The 20551-nt window shown below is 46.2% G+C and overlaps 1 protein-coding gene across 1 annotated transcript in view; it reads right to left on the reverse strand.

The window, feature by feature from the left end:
• The window catches only part of pcsk6 (proprotein convertase subtilisin/kexin type 6), a 29192-nt gene continuing 8641 nt past the window's right edge, over window positions 1-20551 (reverse strand). The window contains exons 7-21 of the mRNA XM_047042495.1: window positions 18305-18477; window positions 17881-18093; window positions 16149-16249; window positions 15476-15579; window positions 14927-15044; window positions 10821-11009; window positions 8488-8624; window positions 8176-8349; window positions 7956-8058; window positions 7650-7846; window positions 7068-7155; window positions 6857-6960; window positions 4820-4949; window positions 2371-2483; window positions 1-735 (exon numbers count right to left, since the gene is read on the reverse strand). Of these exons, the coding sequence (XP_046898451.1) occupies window positions 638-735; window positions 2371-2483; window positions 4820-4949; window positions 6857-6960; window positions 7068-7155; window positions 7650-7846; window positions 7956-8058; window positions 8176-8349; window positions 8488-8624; window positions 10821-11009; window positions 14927-15044; window positions 15476-15579; window positions 16149-16249; window positions 17881-18093; window positions 18305-18477 (2042 nt within the window). The 3' untranslated portion in view covers window positions 1-637. The remainder of the gene's footprint in view (window positions 736-2370; window positions 2484-4819; window positions 4950-6856; window positions 6961-7067; window positions 7156-7649; window positions 7847-7955; window positions 8059-8175; window positions 8350-8487; window positions 8625-10820; window positions 11010-14926; window positions 15045-15475; window positions 15580-16148; window positions 16250-17880; window positions 18094-18304; window positions 18478-20551) is intronic.

Consider the following 20551-nt stretch of genomic DNA (forward strand, 5'->3'; position numbering starts at 1 on the left):
CACAATGTACATATTTATTTCAGTCCCCTGAACTTAGATGAAATAAACATTAAACATCCAATACACATTCTGAAATGTACAACAGCGTTTTAAATGATACAGCATATTTAATGTTTTACAAATATTTTTTTATTTTACAAAACTAAAAGCCCTATAGAAAGTTTTTACATAACAAATAATGTTTAGTTTTGTGAAATTGCTGATCCAATTTTTCTGCTAAGGTGTTTTTTTAAGGCCAGCAATGTACTCAACCAATAAAAGTGGACTGACCCATTCTTATGAAAACAGTAGTTGAGACACTTCCATACTTTGCTGTAAAAGAAGCCTACAGGTTTATGGTGTGGTCTTGAATACAAAATTAACCATTTGTACATGTTCTACATGCTGTGTGTAGTTTATAAAACAGACGACTTCCAAAAAATATATATCAAGCACAGATATTAGTTAATTCAGAAATGTACAGTGGGTCAGATTCCCAGATTAGTGTTTAACATCTAACTCTGTGGAGGATGGTGTAGAGAGGTGGGTAGATGGGTGTAGGTAGGTGGGTGGAGGGATGTGGGTGGAGGGCTCTACTGAGTGAGATGGAGGAGTTCTTCAGGGTTCTTCAGGGTTCCCCAGGGTTTCCCTACCAAGTTCAGCCAGTCATCAGACAAGTTCTACAGCAGAACTGACGGAACAGCTTCTTCTCACACAGTCGGTTAGACTTCACCATCTCACAGAATAACTCGTCGGCTGACAGAGACAACAACAGAAGAGCCAATCAGGTTTGTAGAAATAAAATAGCTTCTCATCCCCATCAAACACTATACTTATTTCCATCTCAACCCCATCCACTACATCAACACCATGCCCTAACTCTTTGAACCAATTGTCAAATCTCATCCCCCTATGATGATACCCTCCCCCTCCTTTTCACTCTCTCTCCCTGACCTGTTTGCTAAATTGGCAAGTCTTGTCCGGTGGAACTGGGCCAGTCTGACAACCAGCTGGAGAGAGAGACCAGTTAACCAGGCCTCAGACCCCTGGCCCTCCTTACAAAACATCATGGCAGCGCAGTCAGACCATACAGGCAAGTGTTTACTCACAGCAACATTGTTGCTACTCTGCCAATTCCCCAGCACCCCTCCCTCTGCCCCCACCCTCCACCCCCTGCCTCTTTTAAATCCAAATCACATCCTCTACTCCAGCACACAACTGGACAGAAATCTGGAGAACTAGCAGAGCACATTGTATCACCCCAGGCTTTCAGTTGGGAAACTGAAAAGTATGTTATGAGAGAACCCGAAAGAAGACAATTACACAAAAAAGCAATATGAAAGTCATGCAAGGTTGCACTAAGTCTTGACACAATGGTATGAGTATTATTTATCTTGAAGTGTATGAAACTAGACAAGTTGTCAAAACAAAACCAAGTAAAACTGAAACTGATGCTACTTAAAAATTTAACAAGGTATCTCTACAGTCACCTATGTGAGATATCCAACTTTAGAGCTGTACATCCACCAGACGGTGGCTTGGCAGGCTGGTTAGAAGCAGTCTCTCTTGCCCGACACTACAAAGCTACAGTAAAACAGGAGCCAACGTAGCCAGGAGTGGTTCTGCAATAGCAAACATCTAGTTGTCCTGCCAAGGCAATGATGTAGTGTTATTAAATGCAGAACTGAAGTCCATCTAGACATAAAGCTGTCTGACATGGAAGCGTATAGTACGTCTGAGGTCTCCATCCTGACAGCCAATGCTCACACTGGTGTGTCGGAAAAGTATGTCTGTCTGGGTGCTTGCTTTGTAACAGAACTAGATTCAAACATCAAACACTACTGAATCACTGGTAAATATCTGCCACTCGTAAATACCCTCAATTATTTTTAAAGAGGGATATTGTTTAAAATCTTTTCCTGCACCATTTGATCTGAAATTCAACAAATGTGGACAATTATGAACTCTCTTTAAAAACATCCCTTTTTCAAATATATTATGGCTTGAAGTACTATATTAGCAGGCGGTTGCAAAGGCCAGAGCTTGAGAGGTACAAAGCAGCCTGCTGTTCAGTCCTGGGCCTATTTGTAATGAGACCCGACAGTTGCAATGATTCAGCAGGTGGTGTACTGAAAGGTACCTCAGAGTTGGGTGAAGTAGCTTCCGTTGATCAGTGAGAGAAAGTAACTTGTTAATGCCAATTAGAACCTTTTAATCAGTCCTTGGTTCTCCCAAGGCGAGAAAGATGACGTGTGACAAGAATCTCAGCTAGTGAGAGGTACATCAATCGGTATCTGTATTCACTGTCTCTAAAATGATCACTTCCTCTGGTAGTTGAGGATGAGGCCCACTATTCTTGCTGTTTGTGTGACATTCAATGATGAAACTCACCATTGTTGCAGGTGGCATTGACAATGCAAGTCCTGCTGAACAGATTGTAGCCGTCTTTGCATTTGGTACAGCTTGTTCCAGGCCCATCACAGCTCAGGCAATTCTCCTCACACCTGGACGTCACAGAGACGCGGAGGAGGAAAGACAAAAAGGAAAGAAAAGAGCTTTCATCTCCCCAATCCAATCATCCTCTTCTACTGCCAAGGAGGAAAGCGAAAAGTTAGAACAAAGGGTAACCATGTTGACTAGAATAATAAAAATGGCCAAAACAGTTAGAACAAGGGGCCATCATGTGGGGATATTTTTAATAACGCCTGGAGCTGTCCTGACAAACAGAAAGAGAGAATAAAGGCCCTGTATGTCCTTCCATACACTGACAGCTCTCAGTACAAAGAGACAGCGAGTCCTTTTGAATTTACACAACAACCAAGCGTAAACATGGAGACCGGGTAAATATGGTGCCGGGTCTGAGGAGAGGTCAACTAATAGCTTGTATGTTACTCAAAGTATTGACTGGTTTCAGAATGCTACCAGCTGCAACACACGATGGCTTCATCAAAGCCATACACCGATGATGAAACTTTGTTGTCTCTGGTCTGTTCTGACATTTTTGCAGGTTGTCTCTCTGGTCTAGCGAGCATTATTAAAACCCTCTCCTTGCCCGGGCACCCCTGGGTCATGGCCTTTGCTGGTATTTTATTGCCGTCTGGCTCTGTTGCCCTGAGTCAACCACACGGCTCCTCACCCCTCCCCACCTCCCTCCCTCGCACTCCTCCCGCCTCACTCCCTCTGTTCTCCCTCCAGATCCCACCAGAGGCGAGGGAGAAGAAACCATTGCCTCTGCGATCGCAGTCCATGACCTTCTTTAAGAGCTTCTGTTTGCTGCTGACGGCCTCCATAAGCCACCAGGCTGATTTATAAAAAGCGCGCGTCAAAAACAGCTTTCTTCCTGCTCCACGGCCCCGTGCCCGGCCATTACTGTGAGCTAAAGGGACGCTGATGCTGCCATCAATCGTGGGTGGTGGCGCAGGTGAGAGATTTACACACCCAGTCACTCCTGTTTTTCCTCTTAGATTGCACTACAGCTCTGATTTATAGGCAATTATGGAAATAAAAAAAAGCAGGAGAGAACAAACAGAAACGGTGTGTGGGGAGCATCGGAGAGGAAAGGAGCAGGTAGACAGGGCTACCTGGGATACTGCTGCAATAAGTCACTGCTGTGAGCGAGAGAGAGAGAAAGACAGAGAGAGAGAGAGAGCGGAGAGAGAGAGCGGATGAGAGGGAGGAGGATGGAGAGTCCTGTTCTGGATTCAGCGTGCTAGCAGTGTGCTGAGACCGAGGCTGCAGTTGGCTAGACGTGTGCAGGGCCAGAGGTCTGGTAGGCTGGCTCGGGGCCACAGATAACATCTCTGAGGCTAGGAATCAGGAGCAAGGCTCAGTGACATGTCAGTGATGGGCCAGGGGAGATTCAGATGGCTCCTTAGGGGTCTGGAGTCTGGCTCAGCTCTTCAAAGGTTTGGAACACGTGACTTTATACTGCAACACACACACATGCATGCTTAAGCACAGACACACACACACACAGACTAATGAGACACAGTTGTCTGACGGTCCTGACCCCAGGGCTCCGGAACAGGGTGAGAAAAGGAAGGAAATAAAATAAATTAGAGAGAGAAAGTAAGACTGTGGGAGGCAGAGACAGGGTAAGAAAGTTCAAAAAGACAGGGTAAGAGAGGAAGAGAAGAAGGTGCAAAGGATACTATGAAAGGCAGGGAGTATAAAGAAACTGAGAGACAGACAAGATACATCAGTGCCAGAGACGTAAAGAGGAGAGACCAGTAGAAGACCTAGTGCCTGTCGTTTAGTGTTTTCATGAGCACAGCTGCTTATCTCAGTCAACAGACAGATTAGGCCGAGCAGAAACACACATATTGACACATCCACATAGGCACACAGAGAAATAAGACACTGCAGGAATGGTTAGCCTCCGATTGAGAAACATTGAGGAGCTCTTTCACGTGCCCATCCCACAAGAATTAAAAAGATTGACACCATCTAATTTCACCCAATTACCTTGTGCTTATCTTTCTCATTCATCTGGGATTGGAGGATCTAATGTGTATAACAGGCTTCACATTACATATGGTGCGGAATACTAACGAAGCTATGCCTCAGTTTAAGACTTTCAATACATGGGTGTCCCGGAAAATGTTTATATATTATAATATAATATCAGCAGTCTGAACCAAAACATTGGACTTCCAACTGCCAGCAACTCTGCAGTCAACACCTGGTAAAGCCAGCCATTGTTATTTGATCCTTTACAAGGAAAAGGATTACCAAAGTAATAGAAAGCATGCATTTAGACATCATCCGACATCATCCGACATCATCTGAAGTTTTCTAAAAGCGCCTGCTAAATGAATAAGGTAGTTAAAGAGGAACTCACTTGCGACACATGTGCTGTGTGTACCCTGCTGGTTCTCCTGAGAAGTAACCTGGGGCACAGGTCTGCACACACCTCCACTCCTGCTGCAGGAAGTCCCTGGCACATTGAATACACTCCTCCTTCCCTGGACCTGAGACACAATACCATACAACACTGGGCAACTCAACATGATACAATACTGTATGACTCATGTTAAGGAAGAATTCGAGTGGCACTGTGTAGATTTGAATAATCAAGGGATATGGTTTTAATACAATTTATTAGACTATACAATTACATAAACAAAGCTTTGCTGATCAATCACAGCGAAGGAGGTGTGCCATCCACACAGGTCGTTCGCAGGAGTGATGATCAGCCAGCACACATGCACTGCCTTATATAAACTTAAGATCAAATGGCATTCTATATGGTCAATCAATCAATGTAGCAAACTCTGTGATTGGCTAACTCAACTTAGTGACAGTTTGAAATAATACATCTCATATGTGTCCCAAAGTTCTTTGATGTCACAGCTCTCTCCAGAGCAGTAGATAATAAAGCCACAGGGGTTGACCAGTCAAATGGTCAACTGTCCTTTGTGTGACCATCTTCAAACAATACTTTTAATTAACACAAACAATGAAACAGGACACAGTCCTTCTAGCCAAAGTTCAGAGCAACTGTCTCATAGACCCCTTACAGTAACCAGAGGACAGAAGGCCATATAAAATGCTTCACCCATCCCCCAGGGCAAGCTGCCCACAGAGCCATCAGCACCTCACATTCCTTTGAACTCAACTTAATTATTTTGCCTTCCTGTCTCTTACCAATGAACATAGAAGATTATAGATTTCATACACATACATCTATGCATATGACCAACATTTCCATTACACTCATACCATATAATACTGCAATACAATACAGTACAACTCAATACAATACTGTACTACGTCATATGATTTCACTTTCTCTCCAGCTCTCTCCAGCCTCTCCCATCTCTATTTACATATCTTCACCTCTCTCTCTGAGGGAATGAATGGAGCCCTAAAGCAGTAATAACCAGGCTTTTATGGTGAGTGGATACATAATTCAGTTGTTCTAAAACATGTGTTGCTGTAATCCTTTTGCCTGCTCTTCCATGTGGATTCCGGTGTCAATAGCATCGGCTCAGTCTAAGCCAGTGCCTCACCAGTTAAATGTCATCCGCAGGTGACATCACAAACCTGGCCGCACTGGTCATAACTAGACTGCTTTAATGAATGTCAGTCTGCCATTCTACAGGTCATCTTATGTCTCACTGGACGTCGTTAACGCTAGCTACAGTAGCAGAGATGTCATGACGCGAACTGTGTCTACTTAGCTGGACAGGTAATATAGAAAGAAGCGTGTTTTCCAATTTCTGGTACCAAGGTGTAAATTATTAAAGCTTAATTATTACTGTTTAATTAGCCAACTGCTAATGCATTAGAAATTACTACACAAATCATCAACTTTGGGTAGACTAACTAAGCAGAAATATACTCTGCATTGGCTTAAAAAAGGAAAAGGTCCTCGTGTCAATCCCTTTCAGCTGTCTTGTTTGCCTATTTTAGCTGTAATGTTTCACAGCCAACACATCAATAACACAATCCCTTTCAACAAGACAAATAAGTATATTTTATAGATAAGAAAGTATAACAGACCTTTACTTTTACATTAATGGCACGTGGGTTAGAATAGATTCTACAATACCAGTACTTGTTATTCCTTCTACACTTGGTTCAAATGGATGCAATGCATCCCTGACTTGTTGTCATTCAGTGAGCTTGACCAAAGTCGAAGGGGAATGATCGACAGACGGGTAGTCATGTGGTCAGCATGACCTAGCGTTACTAGACCATGTCACTGTGCCTCAATGACCACCCAAAGCTGTCAGAGTGACCGTGCCCCAGGTTAAATAGAATCAAAATACTGAAGGACAGTATGAGAGAAGTAGGGACACAAGGCTCCGTGTGAGACCGGGCACAGAGATACACACCTGTTGCTGGAACAGGGACAGGTTTAGGAGATACTCACCTGTGCAGGTGGAACAGGAGGTGTGACAGGGGCTACACTTCATCTCCTCCAGGTGGAAGAAGGTCCCGTTGGAACATTTCGGAACACAGGTCATTCCTGCCAGGCTGCAGAGAAAGACTACTCTCACGTACAGTTCGCTGTTTGGCTGTTTGTCACTAAAACATCAAATGTTTTCTCACAGATTCAGCCTGTCGTCTGGCTAATACTGTACCTGAAGCCCTCATTGCAGGCAGTACACCTGTCTGAATCTCGCAGACACTTCACGCAGTTCTCATGACACTTCAGGCACTGTCTCTGAACTGTGGGTAGGGAGTCAGAAATATGGCATGAGGAGATCTGTTCACAAACCATGGTTCACAAACATGAAACAGCTCATTTTCATACACTGTAAGAGGGTCATTACAGCAACAGAATCCAGGGGGCTGGAGGATTTATAGAGCTTAAATGGCATCCAAACATCTGTTTGATGACGTAGAAAGCCCCTCTGCCCTGTCAGTGATCTGGTCTTATCATACACTCACACGACTGCTTAAATGTAGACAACACGCCTGGGAGAGAGACGGCCCAGATGGAAGGGAGGACTGTCTCAGGGGGCATCTCAGGTCTCCACTGAACGATTATAATTCAAAAGCGTTTAGTGTGCGTCTGTGATTTGAGTGTGCATATGTGCGTTTTTCCATTCCAGTACGTCAGTCTCTCCCTGCCAAGGTACCAGATGTGTTGGCCACGCCACAAATGGACGAAGTGTGCATTGAAACGGTATTCCGCTGGGGCCAAAAGACCCTCCACTTACTCTCGTCGGCGAAGTAACCGAGAGGGCACGTCTCCGAGCACGAGGAGTTGAGAGGGTTGAAGTAGAGCCCTCGTCTGCAGGACTGGCACTCTGTGGGCGAGCGGCCCACACACCTCTCACAGCCTTTGTGGCAGCGCCTGCAGCGGCGGGCCCCAGAGTCCTCATGGTAGCCCAGAGGACAGTGGCTCACGCATGTCCTGGGAACAGAAGAACACACACACACACACACACTGCCAGGTGACATCTTTGTCCCGACCGGGGGGGCGGGCGGGGGGGGTGGGGTACAATCCCGTGCTCCTACGTTACCTGCCGGTCTTCAGGCTGCCCAGGCTGTAGTGGATACAGTTGAGGCAGTGGTCAGCGTCCGGCCCGTCACAGCCCTGGTCCCCACATTCACTGTGACAAGTCCCTGAGAAGCACACGCACCGCACACACACCGTCCTCGTCATCATCAATTGTCATCGGGGGTCATCATCATCGGGGGTCATCATCATCATCATGTCCGTGCTGAACAGGTCTGTCCTACCACTGTACTCCTCCTCCTCCTCTTCGTGGTGCTCTGTGGGCCGTTCCAGGCCCTTGGGCTCCAGGCTGGGGTTGGGGATCTCCAGCATCCTGGAGCGGGAGTGTTGGGCACCATGGGACTGGTACGGGTGCTCAGAGGTGCCATAAAGAATCAAGGTCCACTCTTTCAGCTTGCCTGTGCCAGGGAATAAGGACTAATCGGTTACATTTGGATTCTCAACATTGACATAGGTAGTGAGTTGTACTGAATGTTGTATGTCTGTTTGTGTCAACCTTGTGTGGGTCTGTGTGTGTGTGCGCTTCTGACCCTTACCCAGCACCTCCGGGTTGCGTAGCTGTGAGGGTGAGTCAGTGATCTCCAGGGTCCACTGGCCTTCTGCCTTCTCTCCCCAGCAGTGAACTGTCATGAACTCCCAGTTTCTGAAGCCCTCATACGAGTTATCAAACAACCTAGGAGAGAGAAAGTATGAGAGAGAGAAAGTATGAGAGAGAGAGAGAGAGAGATAGTAGGAGATAGAGAAAAGGAGTTCAGTTGAGGGTAAAGAGAAAAAGAGAATGAACATGATCTAAAGCTTCACATAGAAATAGATCATTTTCATTTAGTTTTCCACATTTCTTTTACATGCCAGTACAGATCTCAGCCAGCCTTGTATATTTCAGCTTCCTGATGTGAGTGTTTTCTTGATAGAAGACTAACCATACATGGTACGTGAAAGTGTAATTCCGTTTAGCTTAAGTAACATAACAGTTTAATTGTGAGTATTGCATTGTATACTGTAAGTATCTGGTGGTATGGTTTGGTTGGTGTGATTGGTAGCATGATACAGTCTAGTTTCAGGATTTCAGGTTCCAACTGTGTGATCTCTGCTTCAGACACACATCAACAGCAGGACAGAGAGAGAAAACATCCGTCTGGCTGCTGTGGAAATATGGGGTGATCTGATCAAATGCTACTGACAGGGATTTATAAGATCACATCTCACTGTCTGTAGTACCGGTAGGTTTTAGATATTAGCTACCTGCTATACAGATGTAGTAGAAGCAAGTTCTAACAGAGAATGGTTTATCTGTGTTCGTGCCACATGCCCCTCCAGGGTAAAACACTGCTCTATAACTCCTCTCCTCAGCAATGGGAAGATTTGTCTTTGATCTGTTCTCCATTTGATTACGCCAATAAACCCCCCTCACCCCACCCCCAGGGGATACTCAGCAACAGAAATGCTCTAGTGTACATCCAACCAAACCTGGCAACCAGCCCATGCTCCAAATGAGCTCTGGCCAGTGTAGACGACTCAGCGATACACTAGCTTTGTTTATTACAGAGCAATGTACGGGCACTAGGCATACTTGTACTTAATGGGACAAGAGGATTGAACCATTCCGCTCCACTGAGAGAAAATGAAAAGCTAAATCTCACTGGTGGCTGTGCATGCGAGGCATGTGTATGTGGGGGGTGGGGGGGGGGGTGTAAATGGTTCAGATAGATGGGCCAGCGATGTCCAGACTAAATGTCTTTCCTGGCAGTCCTCCTCCCCCAATTCCCCACTTAATGAAGAGGATGCTTCATCAATTCAGCAAGCTAAGCACAGACAAAATGGCTGTCCCAGATCAGTAAATGCCCTCTTGATAGGGTAATGTGTGTGTGGGAGTGAGTAACTGGGTGGGTGAGTGTGTGAATGTGTTTGTGTGTGTATGTGGGTGGGTGGGTGAGTATGTGTGTCAATGCAGAGACAATGTTTATTATATTAACATATTAATTTAGACTGTTTTTTTGACTTCACGTTTCACAACTCTGTTTCACAACGCTGTTTTGTATTGCTGGGACAGCTTATCGGCATGCCAGTTGGAACTGAACAAAGCCCTTTGTGTCACATATCTGAAGTCAGACCTTGAAGACGGAGAGAGTCAATTAAAAAGTGCCTCGAAAGAAAATGACATTGTGCAAAGGAATAACCAGAGGGTTTCTACACAATATCCCAACAAGCGAGACACAAAGATGAAAACAAGCGGGACCAAAAGAGCTGGCGGCTGCCGGAACACTGCTAACTGAAGCTGCCTAACATCATTAAGGCCCTGGTGACTAGCAGTCTCACAGTCGCACACTGACACCGTTTGATGTCCAGCTTTGAGATTTCCCCTGACAAAGAAAGGAACCAAAATACTAAAAGATCCACGGTACAGAATACACATTTTGTGAGTTTTATTCATGAGGATGTGAGAATAACAATCATGCAGTCGCTATGTGTGGCCGTAACAGGGGTCCAACCATCACTGATAGAATACCAACTAAGAGGTTTGTGAGCCCCAGAGGGGGAGATGGAAAGGAGAGGAGAAGGAAGGGGGACAGAATGGGGGAGGAGAGGATAAGAGGGGTGGGGGTGGTTGGGGGGGTAAAGCAGACAATCAGACTGTAGTGAGTGATGAGGGGGACACCCCAGTGTGACAGGGATCTGAGCACAGAGATCAGAGGGGCCTTCAGTCTGAGGGGCCCTTGAGGGCTGTTGGAGTATTTGGTTAAGCTTCAGTTCCCCCCCACACGCCCTTGCCTTTTGCCCAGTTGTTATGAGCTATGTGTACACTGTGTGTGTGTGTGTGTGTGCATGTGTGCGTGCGTGCGCACAGTGAGAACCACAGTGATCCGCTCACCTCTTGGCCAGGAGTTGTGAGCGTGTCCCAGAGGGAGAGACCAGGTTGATCTCCAGGTCTCCCCTGCGCTGGTGGGCGATCACAACCCGCACCACCACATGTTCCAGATAGCTGACGTGCTGCTCAGCCTGCTCGGAACACCCCGAGGTGCTCATGGTGCTGTTCAGAGTCTGGTCCGCGCGGATGTACCTGAAGAGCACAGAGGCCGGGCAGGGTTAGGGAATACTGGCCATTACAGCTGTTACCCCCTGCTGTTCTCATTTGAAAAGCAACGAAAGCTGCATTGAAAAGCAACGAAAGTAATCTGTGTATTTCTGAGATTTAAAGCTTCTCTTCTGTTTATTGACCAATGTAAAGCCTTTGCTGTTGCTGTGTTAACGACCCCCAGATGGACAGAATGACTCAGATGTGGAGAGTACAGAACTCCAGCCTCCTCCAGATCATGCGTCATCTGGCCTTGCATACGAGCAGTATGCACACACACCCACGCAGATGGACAGCACACACATGTCATCTCTCTCTCTCACACACACAAGCAAATATACATTCACATGTGCACACACACACACACACACACAAACACGCAGAAAAACATTCAAATACATCCACATTGACACATGTACTCAAATGCTAGCACTGGTAGAGCATTGCAAAGACAGTCACATGCACAACAAAGTTCAAACCCTCCCCCCCACTCACAGGCAGGATATTTTCCACTCCTCTATTTGATGGGGTGGATCAGCATAGCCAATCGATTCATACCCGCTCCAGGCAAATCAAAATCAGAATCTAGGCCGCGAGGCCCCCCTATTCAGTGTATGTGTGCGTGTGTGTGTGTTGTAATACCGAGGGACAGATTGTCCTTAAAAAATCCTAACCGACAATCACTGCAAAGCAGAGAATCTCACGTTGCAAAGCCCTCTCATAGTTTGCCTGTGGTCAGAGAGTCTGTTCATTCAGACTTTTACATAGACTCGCCTCCTGCCCAACTGAGGACTCAGACTTACTAATACATATGAAGACTTTCTGATATTTTCCCCTAAAAAACGTATACAAACTGTTTCAATTTTAATGATTAGCTGGGCGCAACTATGCTACACGTATTTCAACTACTCATCTCATAAAAACTAAAGGTAAGATTTGAACATTGTGGTATCTCCTGGATAAGGTGCACCTTGCTGTCTTATTGCTCTGCAGCTCTGTACAGCACAGCACTGCAGAAGCTGCCATGTCACTGGGATATTGATTGGAATATGAACTGAGATGAACAGCAGTTCATCCTTGGGGCCACCAGATCATAACCATGCAGATAAAGAGCACTATTTATGAGTAGAATCTCATAACCCCTGCAGTCTAACTGAATAAGAGCTCCCACACTACACAGCTGGGACCTCACAGCACAGGAGCATCCAGCGGGGTGGAGACTCCCAGCCCCTCACACTCAGCACTCAGAGAGACCCCTGCACCAGACACATTAGCATTTTGATTGTTTCTCAGTATTATAGCTTCTTATTTTTGCCAGGACAATGAAGGGGTTGTAAAGCTGGTCTTTGTGCCATGAGAATTCTAGTGTGGTGAACCACAAAAATGCACTTCAGTCTATTCCCATAATTTCAGAAGGAGAGTGCTTTTGCGGTCTGTGTGCTTTCCTGAAAGCGCAGTTTGTTGGTTTTAGCTTTCAGCTAGAACACATGTATGTTGTTGTTGATGAGGCGCTAAGTCAGAGATCGCAACCCAATGGCTCAATAACAAACCAGAGGCGACCAGGCAGAGGTCTACTGTGGCTTGCTGGAGATGACAGAGGGGTAGACGACCTGGATCACTGCGGAGAGACAACCACCGGTTCAGAGAACCAAGGAGACACAATAAATAGAAGACACAGAAGCCAACACGTAACTTTTGAAGTGACGACGCATCAGCCCCTGTGATGAAGAGTGATGAACCAGGGCCAAACAGAATGCAGACGCACACAGGCAATGTTTTAGATGCTGTTTTCAAACTGGTCTCATTAAATATGTAAACTTGGGAATGGATTTCTGTGACAGAAATATAGTGCAGAGGTTATCACACGGTGAATCTCAGAATCACTTACTGGTCAACAGCTCTCTCTGGTCACCATTTTCAACCACAGAGCTGACAGTCACTCACAGCATCTGTCTATCCAGGAGAAGGTCACAAAAAACTCTGTCACAATTTCCTTCACATTGCTGTCTGAGGAGTTTCACACTTTGCCACAAGGTCCATCTTTCTAAATATTGTGATCAGAGACCATGCAGTGTAACAGCAGAGCTGCAGGGTGTGAGACAGCCAGGCTCCCTCTGTGCACCCGTAAAATCCATTCCTCCGTCTCCGTCTACAGAACAGCTCAGTCCATTACCAAGCCATTATCTGGAGAGCTCTCAGAAGTTTCCACTTCTAGGGAACAGAGTCTTCTCTCCTGGCTCTCACTGGCAACCTAAAAAGCAACATTCTCTGAGAAAAGCCTAAACGTTAAACGCAAACTGACTCGGTATCTGTCCATGACTAAAGCCTGAGTGGGTTGTTGGCAAACGTTTGCTATTTCCCGTTTTCTGGGTGGTGAGAAATGACATTCCAACGGTGAAATAAACAAACAACTGCCATCTTGTTTCTCTCAAGTGCATACTGGTCATCAACCCAGATGGAGTTTCACCATTACGCCGAAACAATAAAATATAACACAGAACATACTTTCCCTTAACACAGGAGAAAGCAAGAAAACACTTTTATTGTGAAACATCAACTGTCTCTCATTGAGGCCTATTAATTCTGTTCACATACATACATCCTTAGAGACAATAGACCACTATGAGGTTAAAGCAGATGCTTGCCAGCTGATGGAACTCTTTCAGCAATACACAGACCTCACCAAACACAACATCTGAGTGCTTCTTAGGTCCCAGGCTGGGTAGAATTACAGCTGTTTGGCTAGATCAAGGGATGAAGTTCATCAGACTTTAACAACTCTGTTTGCATTTCACAATCTCCACAGCCTCTGTATGCTTGTGAAAGTCCCATCGCCTCACATCGTCCTCCTTTGAAAGCAGAGCTGCGCTCCCTATAAAAGGTATGACCTCCAAATACTTAGACCTGCTCCAATTACTAACAATGGCCTCTTTATGAAAATAAATGACTCTAATCACAGGGCATTATCACCAGACCTACTTTTCGAATATGAAAGTGCAATTTATGGCACTGAATCACAACACTGGCTGTTATGAGAGGGTGCCTGAGGGGCGTATTGTGAGGGGGGGGGGGTGATTTATAACCTCAGTGAATGATTATAATGCATCAACACACTTCATCAAGACCCAATTTGGCCTCGCTTCTCTATCTGAAGAGGATGAGATATAGACAATAGAGATGAGCTTAATTTGGAGTGTGACACTTTGGAGATATTACAGCTTTTAGTAAAAGAGGTTTCTTGATGTCCTCTGATTGGAGCCATACTGAGACGTAGAGCACTAGAGCTCGCAAGGGAGACCTCCCCCGACTTGTGTTACTAAGGTTGGACCGGAACAGCAGCTGTACATGTTACCAGGGAGACCTCCTCAGACTTGTGTTACTAAGGCTGGACCGGAACAGAAGCTCTACCTGTTACCAGGGAGACCTCCCCAGACTTGTGTTACTAACGCTGGACCGGAACAGCAGCTGTACCTGTTACCAGGGAGACCTCCCCGACTTGTGTTACTAAGGCTGGACCGGAACAGCAGCAATACATGTTACCAGGGAGACCTCCCCAGACTTGTGTTACTAAGGCTGGACCGGAACAGAAGCTGTACCTGTTACCAGGGAGACCTCCCCAGACTTGTGTTACTACAGGTGGACCGGAACAGAAGTTGTACCTGTTACCAGGGAGACCTCCCCAGACTTGTGTTACTAAAGGTGGACCGGAACAGAAGTTGTACCTGTTACCAGGGAGACCTCGAGTCCCCAGACTTGTGTTACTAGCGCTGGACTGGAACAGCAGTGTGGCTCTAAGACTGTACTGGATCACCTCTATACATGAACACCTCTAAATCAGTGTTTCTCTCTAAAACACAAACACACACCCCACACACACACACACACCACCCCCCCGCCCTCACCTGGTGCGTCTGTCCGACGCCTTGGTGCAGGTGTGCTGTGGAGGGACCCTCCTCCACTTCTTGGCCTCCACCACCATCGCCTCAGCATCCACCAGCCCAAAGCCATACAGATGACTAACTGAGGATGGAGAACGAGGAACACGTAACTAAACAGACGGCATCTAGAAAAGAAAATCCTTACTTAAATAAGTCCTTGTAATCCACACTGGTCTCTGGAAGCTCTATAGCAAAAGCAGGTTTTATCCAGGCTCTCTCAAGGCTTAAGATCGTCAAGATGGCTGACGGCTGATTGAAAAGAAGTGATTGAGTCATCCCTCTATTCTCTCCCTAGCTGAATGTCAGTCCTGAGCCTGTTGCCGTGAGAAAGAAGGAACTTGTAAAAGCAAAACAAAAAACAAGCCCGGAACCAGACCAGAACCATCTTTTAAAATTCAAACCAGCTTTAATGTTGAGGCTAGGACCATTGAGAGACTCATATTATTTATTGAATATAGCTTAAGATCTCAGATATTCCAGTCCTCTGCGGTTCAGGAGTGTGTAGGATGGTACCTCTGTGTCCGCCTGCGTTGTTCTTCCAGTCATTGGCTTTCAGGTGGACAGGTCTGGAGGTCCTGACGAGCAGGTGCTGAACGTCCCTCCAGGTGATCAGGGGACTGGATGGGACACAGAACACACCCTGATGTCACGACTTGACTAAAACACAGAGATACATGAGAACGGTATTAGAGGAGGAGACACCATCTGCATCTCAAATGTTTGCACAGCTGCAATGTTCAACCTTACCTGCCCACAACCTTCACTTGCAGTAGGATGTCAAGAGGAGATACGGTAAGATTGAACGCCTTGTGACTGAGTAGGTTGTTTTTAAATTGTGCACACATCTACCAATTGTGTATTGAACTATTTGCTGTGGAACCAATTACTGCAGTGCTTTACCGTTGAATTCCTTTGTTATTCGCTCGAGTCTTCGCTTAAATAACTACTCTTTTGAAGAGTTGAATGGGCCTGTATTGGTGTAAGAAATAATAATCTTTATAAGACTAAAAGGTTACATTTTCAACTTTTCTGAGAGAGAGAGGGAGAGGGAGAGAGAGAGAGAGAGAGAGAGAGAGAGAGAGAGAGAGAGAGAGAGAGAGAGATGGGGAACAGAGAGGGAGGGTGACAGGGATGACAGAGAGAGGGAGGTGGGGAGACGGGAAGACGGAGGAGGGGGGTTACTGACTTGGCCTCCAGTGCGAGGGCGATGACCCCGGCCACCATGGGAGCTGAAACGGAGGTTCCAGTGTGGCCATCAGTGCAGCGCTGTCGCAGGTCTGTGGTGACCTGCGAAACAACCACATTCATCAGCCCTCATCGGTCTGGAGAAGGGCTCAGCCAGGGAAATAGTTTAATCCGTTATATCCAGACTGACACAACTCCAAATTCTCTGGTTGACTTGATCTGGGAAAGCATGTTAGAACTGGTCCATTAAGTCTGTGAAGAATGCTGTGTACACAAATCACTATTAATTCATTGAACTTTTTTTCTTTTGGTCTCTGCTGACATCTAAATTAACTCAGGATCCTTTTTCTCTGCGTCTCGGTCAGGAGATGACACGACGGTCACCTCTCAATGAGATCCCTGGTCTTGAAAGAGTGGTAGGAGACAAGGAGAAGAGGCTGTTTCAGACTCTGGGGCAGGATACAGCCACTGACTGTTAAAGCTGAAGTGCATAACCATGGCTTGTTAAAGAACATGACAGATGGGAGAGGAGGAGGGCAGAGGGCAACTCTCTGCCTCCCTCCCTCCCTCCCAGAACCAGGCTCAGACCACCGCCCTGGGCTCTACACTAGAGACCAGGTTCTACCACACTCTGTAAATATTATGCTTATGGGTTGTGGATGACTAACCAGGACTCCCACAGAGCTGGCCTGGACCACAGGCACGGGCAGGAAGATGAAGACAGTACAGAGCCCCAGGCTGTTCACATTGCTGGGCACTTACAGCAGAAGTGTTCACTCGATTCTCCCTCCGTGTCTATTACAAATGCAGGAGAGGTATTCTGTCACCCCGTCTTTCCTGCCCTCTCATCTCCCCTCCTCCTCTCCCCTCCTCCTCTCCCCTCCTCTTCTTCCCCATCCTTCCCCACAAAACGTGAGAAAGACTCCACAGTCGCTGAGTAAAGTTAGACCTCATGATCTTAAGCACCTTTTCTGCCCCATATACAACACACACACACACACATACACCTTAGGTGTCAAGTCTTGGGAGTGAACAAATGTCATCTTGTCACCCCCAAACATCTGTCAGGTACAAAAATAGAGTTGTGTGTCCCGCAAATTCTACAGAAGAAACATCACACCTTATGTCACAGAATAAAAATTAGTTATTTTTACAAAACAAAGCCATCAGAAGTCTAAGTCAGAGTCAATGTTGGCATGGCATACTACAGCAGGAATGTATCCTATCAAACTGATTAATTGTATAGAGTAACTATTAGAGCCTATGAGCTGTGTCACAGCTGTTGATGTTGTCATCATTCCAGTGAACAGTGGCCATCTCTGTGAAGCAGGACACAACCTGAGCACAGTTGATGGATGTGACATGTCTGGGCTTTGGCAAGGTAGACCGTGCTCGATCCCAGAGGACATTACTAACATGCAAAATATGAAAGGGTGGCATGAATATTAATTTGTGTGTGTGTTCGTTTGTTTGTACGTGTGTGTATGTATGTATGTGTGTGGTTTCTAATGTCCGAATGAAGGATGGCATGATGCTGAAACTAAATAAACAGTGTGGACTACTCATGGCAGGGTGTACCCATGTGAATAGTACAGCATGTGCACATTTTGAACAACCAGTAAACTATTAGAAAAAGTTGTGTTGTCAATAGGGTTGGAAAGCTAACTTCCTGCACACCAGGTCTCCGGGAATAGAGGGTGCACAGCCTCAGGCTGGGACATGACCGCACTCACTATCTTCCTGTCGTAGAACTCTCCGCTGCTGTAGGTGGTGGCCAGGGTGGAGCTGCACACCTCCAGGTACCAGGGCTTGTTGCCGTTCTCCGTGGTGCTGGAGATGGAGATGGTGTAAATGCTGTTGGTGTAGCCATCGCAGGAGCAGTGGTCGCCCTGGCGACCGCCATTACCTGACGCCCACACAAAGATGGAGCCCAGGCCTTTCCGACCCTGAGGGAGGCAAGACAAGAACACAGCACTGACGGCTGGTCATAGGTCAGAACACAGCTCTGAGTCAGAACAAAGCACAGACATCATCAGGATTAAGATGTAGTTCTGGTCGGTATGGTGAATAAATACCTCTGTTTACCTTTCATCAACAATTCAATCTGATTGCATCATTGGCAAAATCAAACAAAGTGAATAATGATTTGGGATGAACCTTTTTGATGCCCATCTCGAATGCCTGCTTGACCAGAGGCCCTGGTCCATCCACAGTCTTCCCATCATCATCTGGCCCCCAGCTGGCACTGTAGATGTCAATGTAGTCAGGCCTGATGCCCAGAGACTTGGCCTCCACCACGTCTGTCACATCTCCATCCAGCATCCGAATACCTAAGCCGACAGAAGACCTGTGATCCTTAGCATCATTCTCCCAGAAGAGCAAGCCTGTTCCTCACACCACATCAGAGCAGGTCTAAAGTACAGTCATTAGGAGGAAACACTCACACCAGGACTTGAAAGGACCGTCGCCTTAGATAGTTGGCACATTCATAACCAACGGCGTAATTGCAATCAGAGGCTCTTGTTGCCAGGCTACCGCTGGGCTCTCGGAGTGCATTGTGCAAACAAACTGTAACACGGAGCAATCAGGCCATATTCATCCTCTGTAATGAGCCTCGGTCACACATTTCTGCTTGTTTGTGGCATTTGTGTCTTGGGGTCTTCCTCTCTTTCTACATTTTTAAACGCTGAACCGTTTTGCTCAAGCTTTGCAGGCGGGAGAAGGGACTGCTCATGGCTGTTAGGAGGCCTGACTGTTTGAGACCCCCCCCCCCAACAGCACACATACATATCTCCTAAGTGTAAGCGTGCCTGGTCCCCGGAGAGCAGACAAGGGGAGTTTTTAAGAAAAGTTCGAAGCATCCAAACTAATTATAAATCAGGGCAAACAAAGGCTGTTTGTGTGTCTTCTGCAAAACAATTTCCGTCAATTACAAGCTAGAAAATCTGTGCCAATGAGCATGATTAGTTACATAGGGGCCTGCAGGTGCCTTGCCTTTCCATGCTATTCTCAGCAACAGCTGTTAGGGGTTTTATTCAATTTTCCTGAAGCAGGAGCAGAGAATGTGCTAATGAGCAATTATAGTGGCACAGACAGAAAAGCACATATGGAGTTTTGACAGTTAATGTGTTTATTCAACAGCGAATGAGATCCGACACTGTTTAATCAACAGCTACGCCTTTGTAATACTGTGTTGTGCTGTACTGTGCATGTTTATATGTGTGTGTCTACATGTGTGTGTATGTGTGTGTGTGTGTGTGTGTGTGTTTGTTTGTGTGTGTGTGTGTGTGTGTATGTGTGAATTAGTGAGTGTCTGGAAATGACCAGCCAGCTAACTTTGAAACAGTGCCATACTTCAGGCTATGTGCTCTGGCTTGTTTTTCCCCTCCATTAGGTGTACGGTGTATTAAACACTTTCCTGGAAGGGCCGAGGATCAATGGATCTCTCTATCAGAACTACTTCCTACATAACTTCCATTTCATACCAAAATTGATTCCAAAAGTTCTAAAATAGAGCAAAGCAAACAGAAATGGCTTTGATGGGTCCTGCTATGGCAACTGAGTCATGTGTGTTCAGTTCTAATTATGGCAGACAGGGATGCAGAGCCCAGGATGGTGGGGTGAAGTAGAACACTGCAATAGGCTGTTGAGACTGGGCAAAACACTGCAATAGGCTGTTGAGACTGGGCAAAACACTGCAATAGGCTGTTGAGACTGGGCAAAACACTGCAATAGGCTGTTGAGACTCGGCAAAACACTGCAATAGGCTGTTGAGACTCGGCAAAACACTGCAATAGGTTGGATCTGGATCAACAACATTTACTCTGGCCCTCCGCCAAAACGGCCCCACTCCTCCACTTCACACCGTTACAAACACAGTCAATAAACTATTGTTTTAATGAAGCCATTACTTTGGACTATCAGCCTGCCTCCGCAAGGTTCTGTAAGATCATGCACATTTTTCCAACCACTAAAGGAGAAACTGCTTTCTATGGTCCGTGAAGACAATGCGAATGCTGTCTCAGAGGCTTTAATGAGGTAATGAAAACAGCAAAGAATTTAAAGAGGCCATACTGCTACAATAAACTCTTAACCTCCACAATCTTCCACAGCATTCTTTGGAGAAGAGCTGCTGTTATGTTCTGCTTTTGGCAGAAGATGGAAACTTTACTGGAAATGACACAGGGTGGTAATCCAGGACAATCCTTTAACTACGCTAGTGGGGAAAACAAAATTGCACCGATCAAATACAGTTTGAATAACTCTGCACACTATCGAGCTGGGACACACTCCCGAAGTAGCGTCCTGTTCTAGACAGTGACTGATTCCCGTGACTGACAGGAGAGGGCAAATGCATCGAGCTGTGCAAAGAGCAGGCAGAAGCCCCGGGGACATGCAAACTGC

Source organism: Hypomesus transpacificus, chromosome 19 (genome assembly GCF_021917145.1).
Source record: "Hypomesus transpacificus isolate Combined female chromosome 19, fHypTra1, whole genome shotgun sequence".
Classification (NCBI taxonomy): domain Eukaryota; kingdom Metazoa; phylum Chordata; class Actinopteri; order Osmeriformes; family Osmeridae; genus Hypomesus; species Hypomesus transpacificus.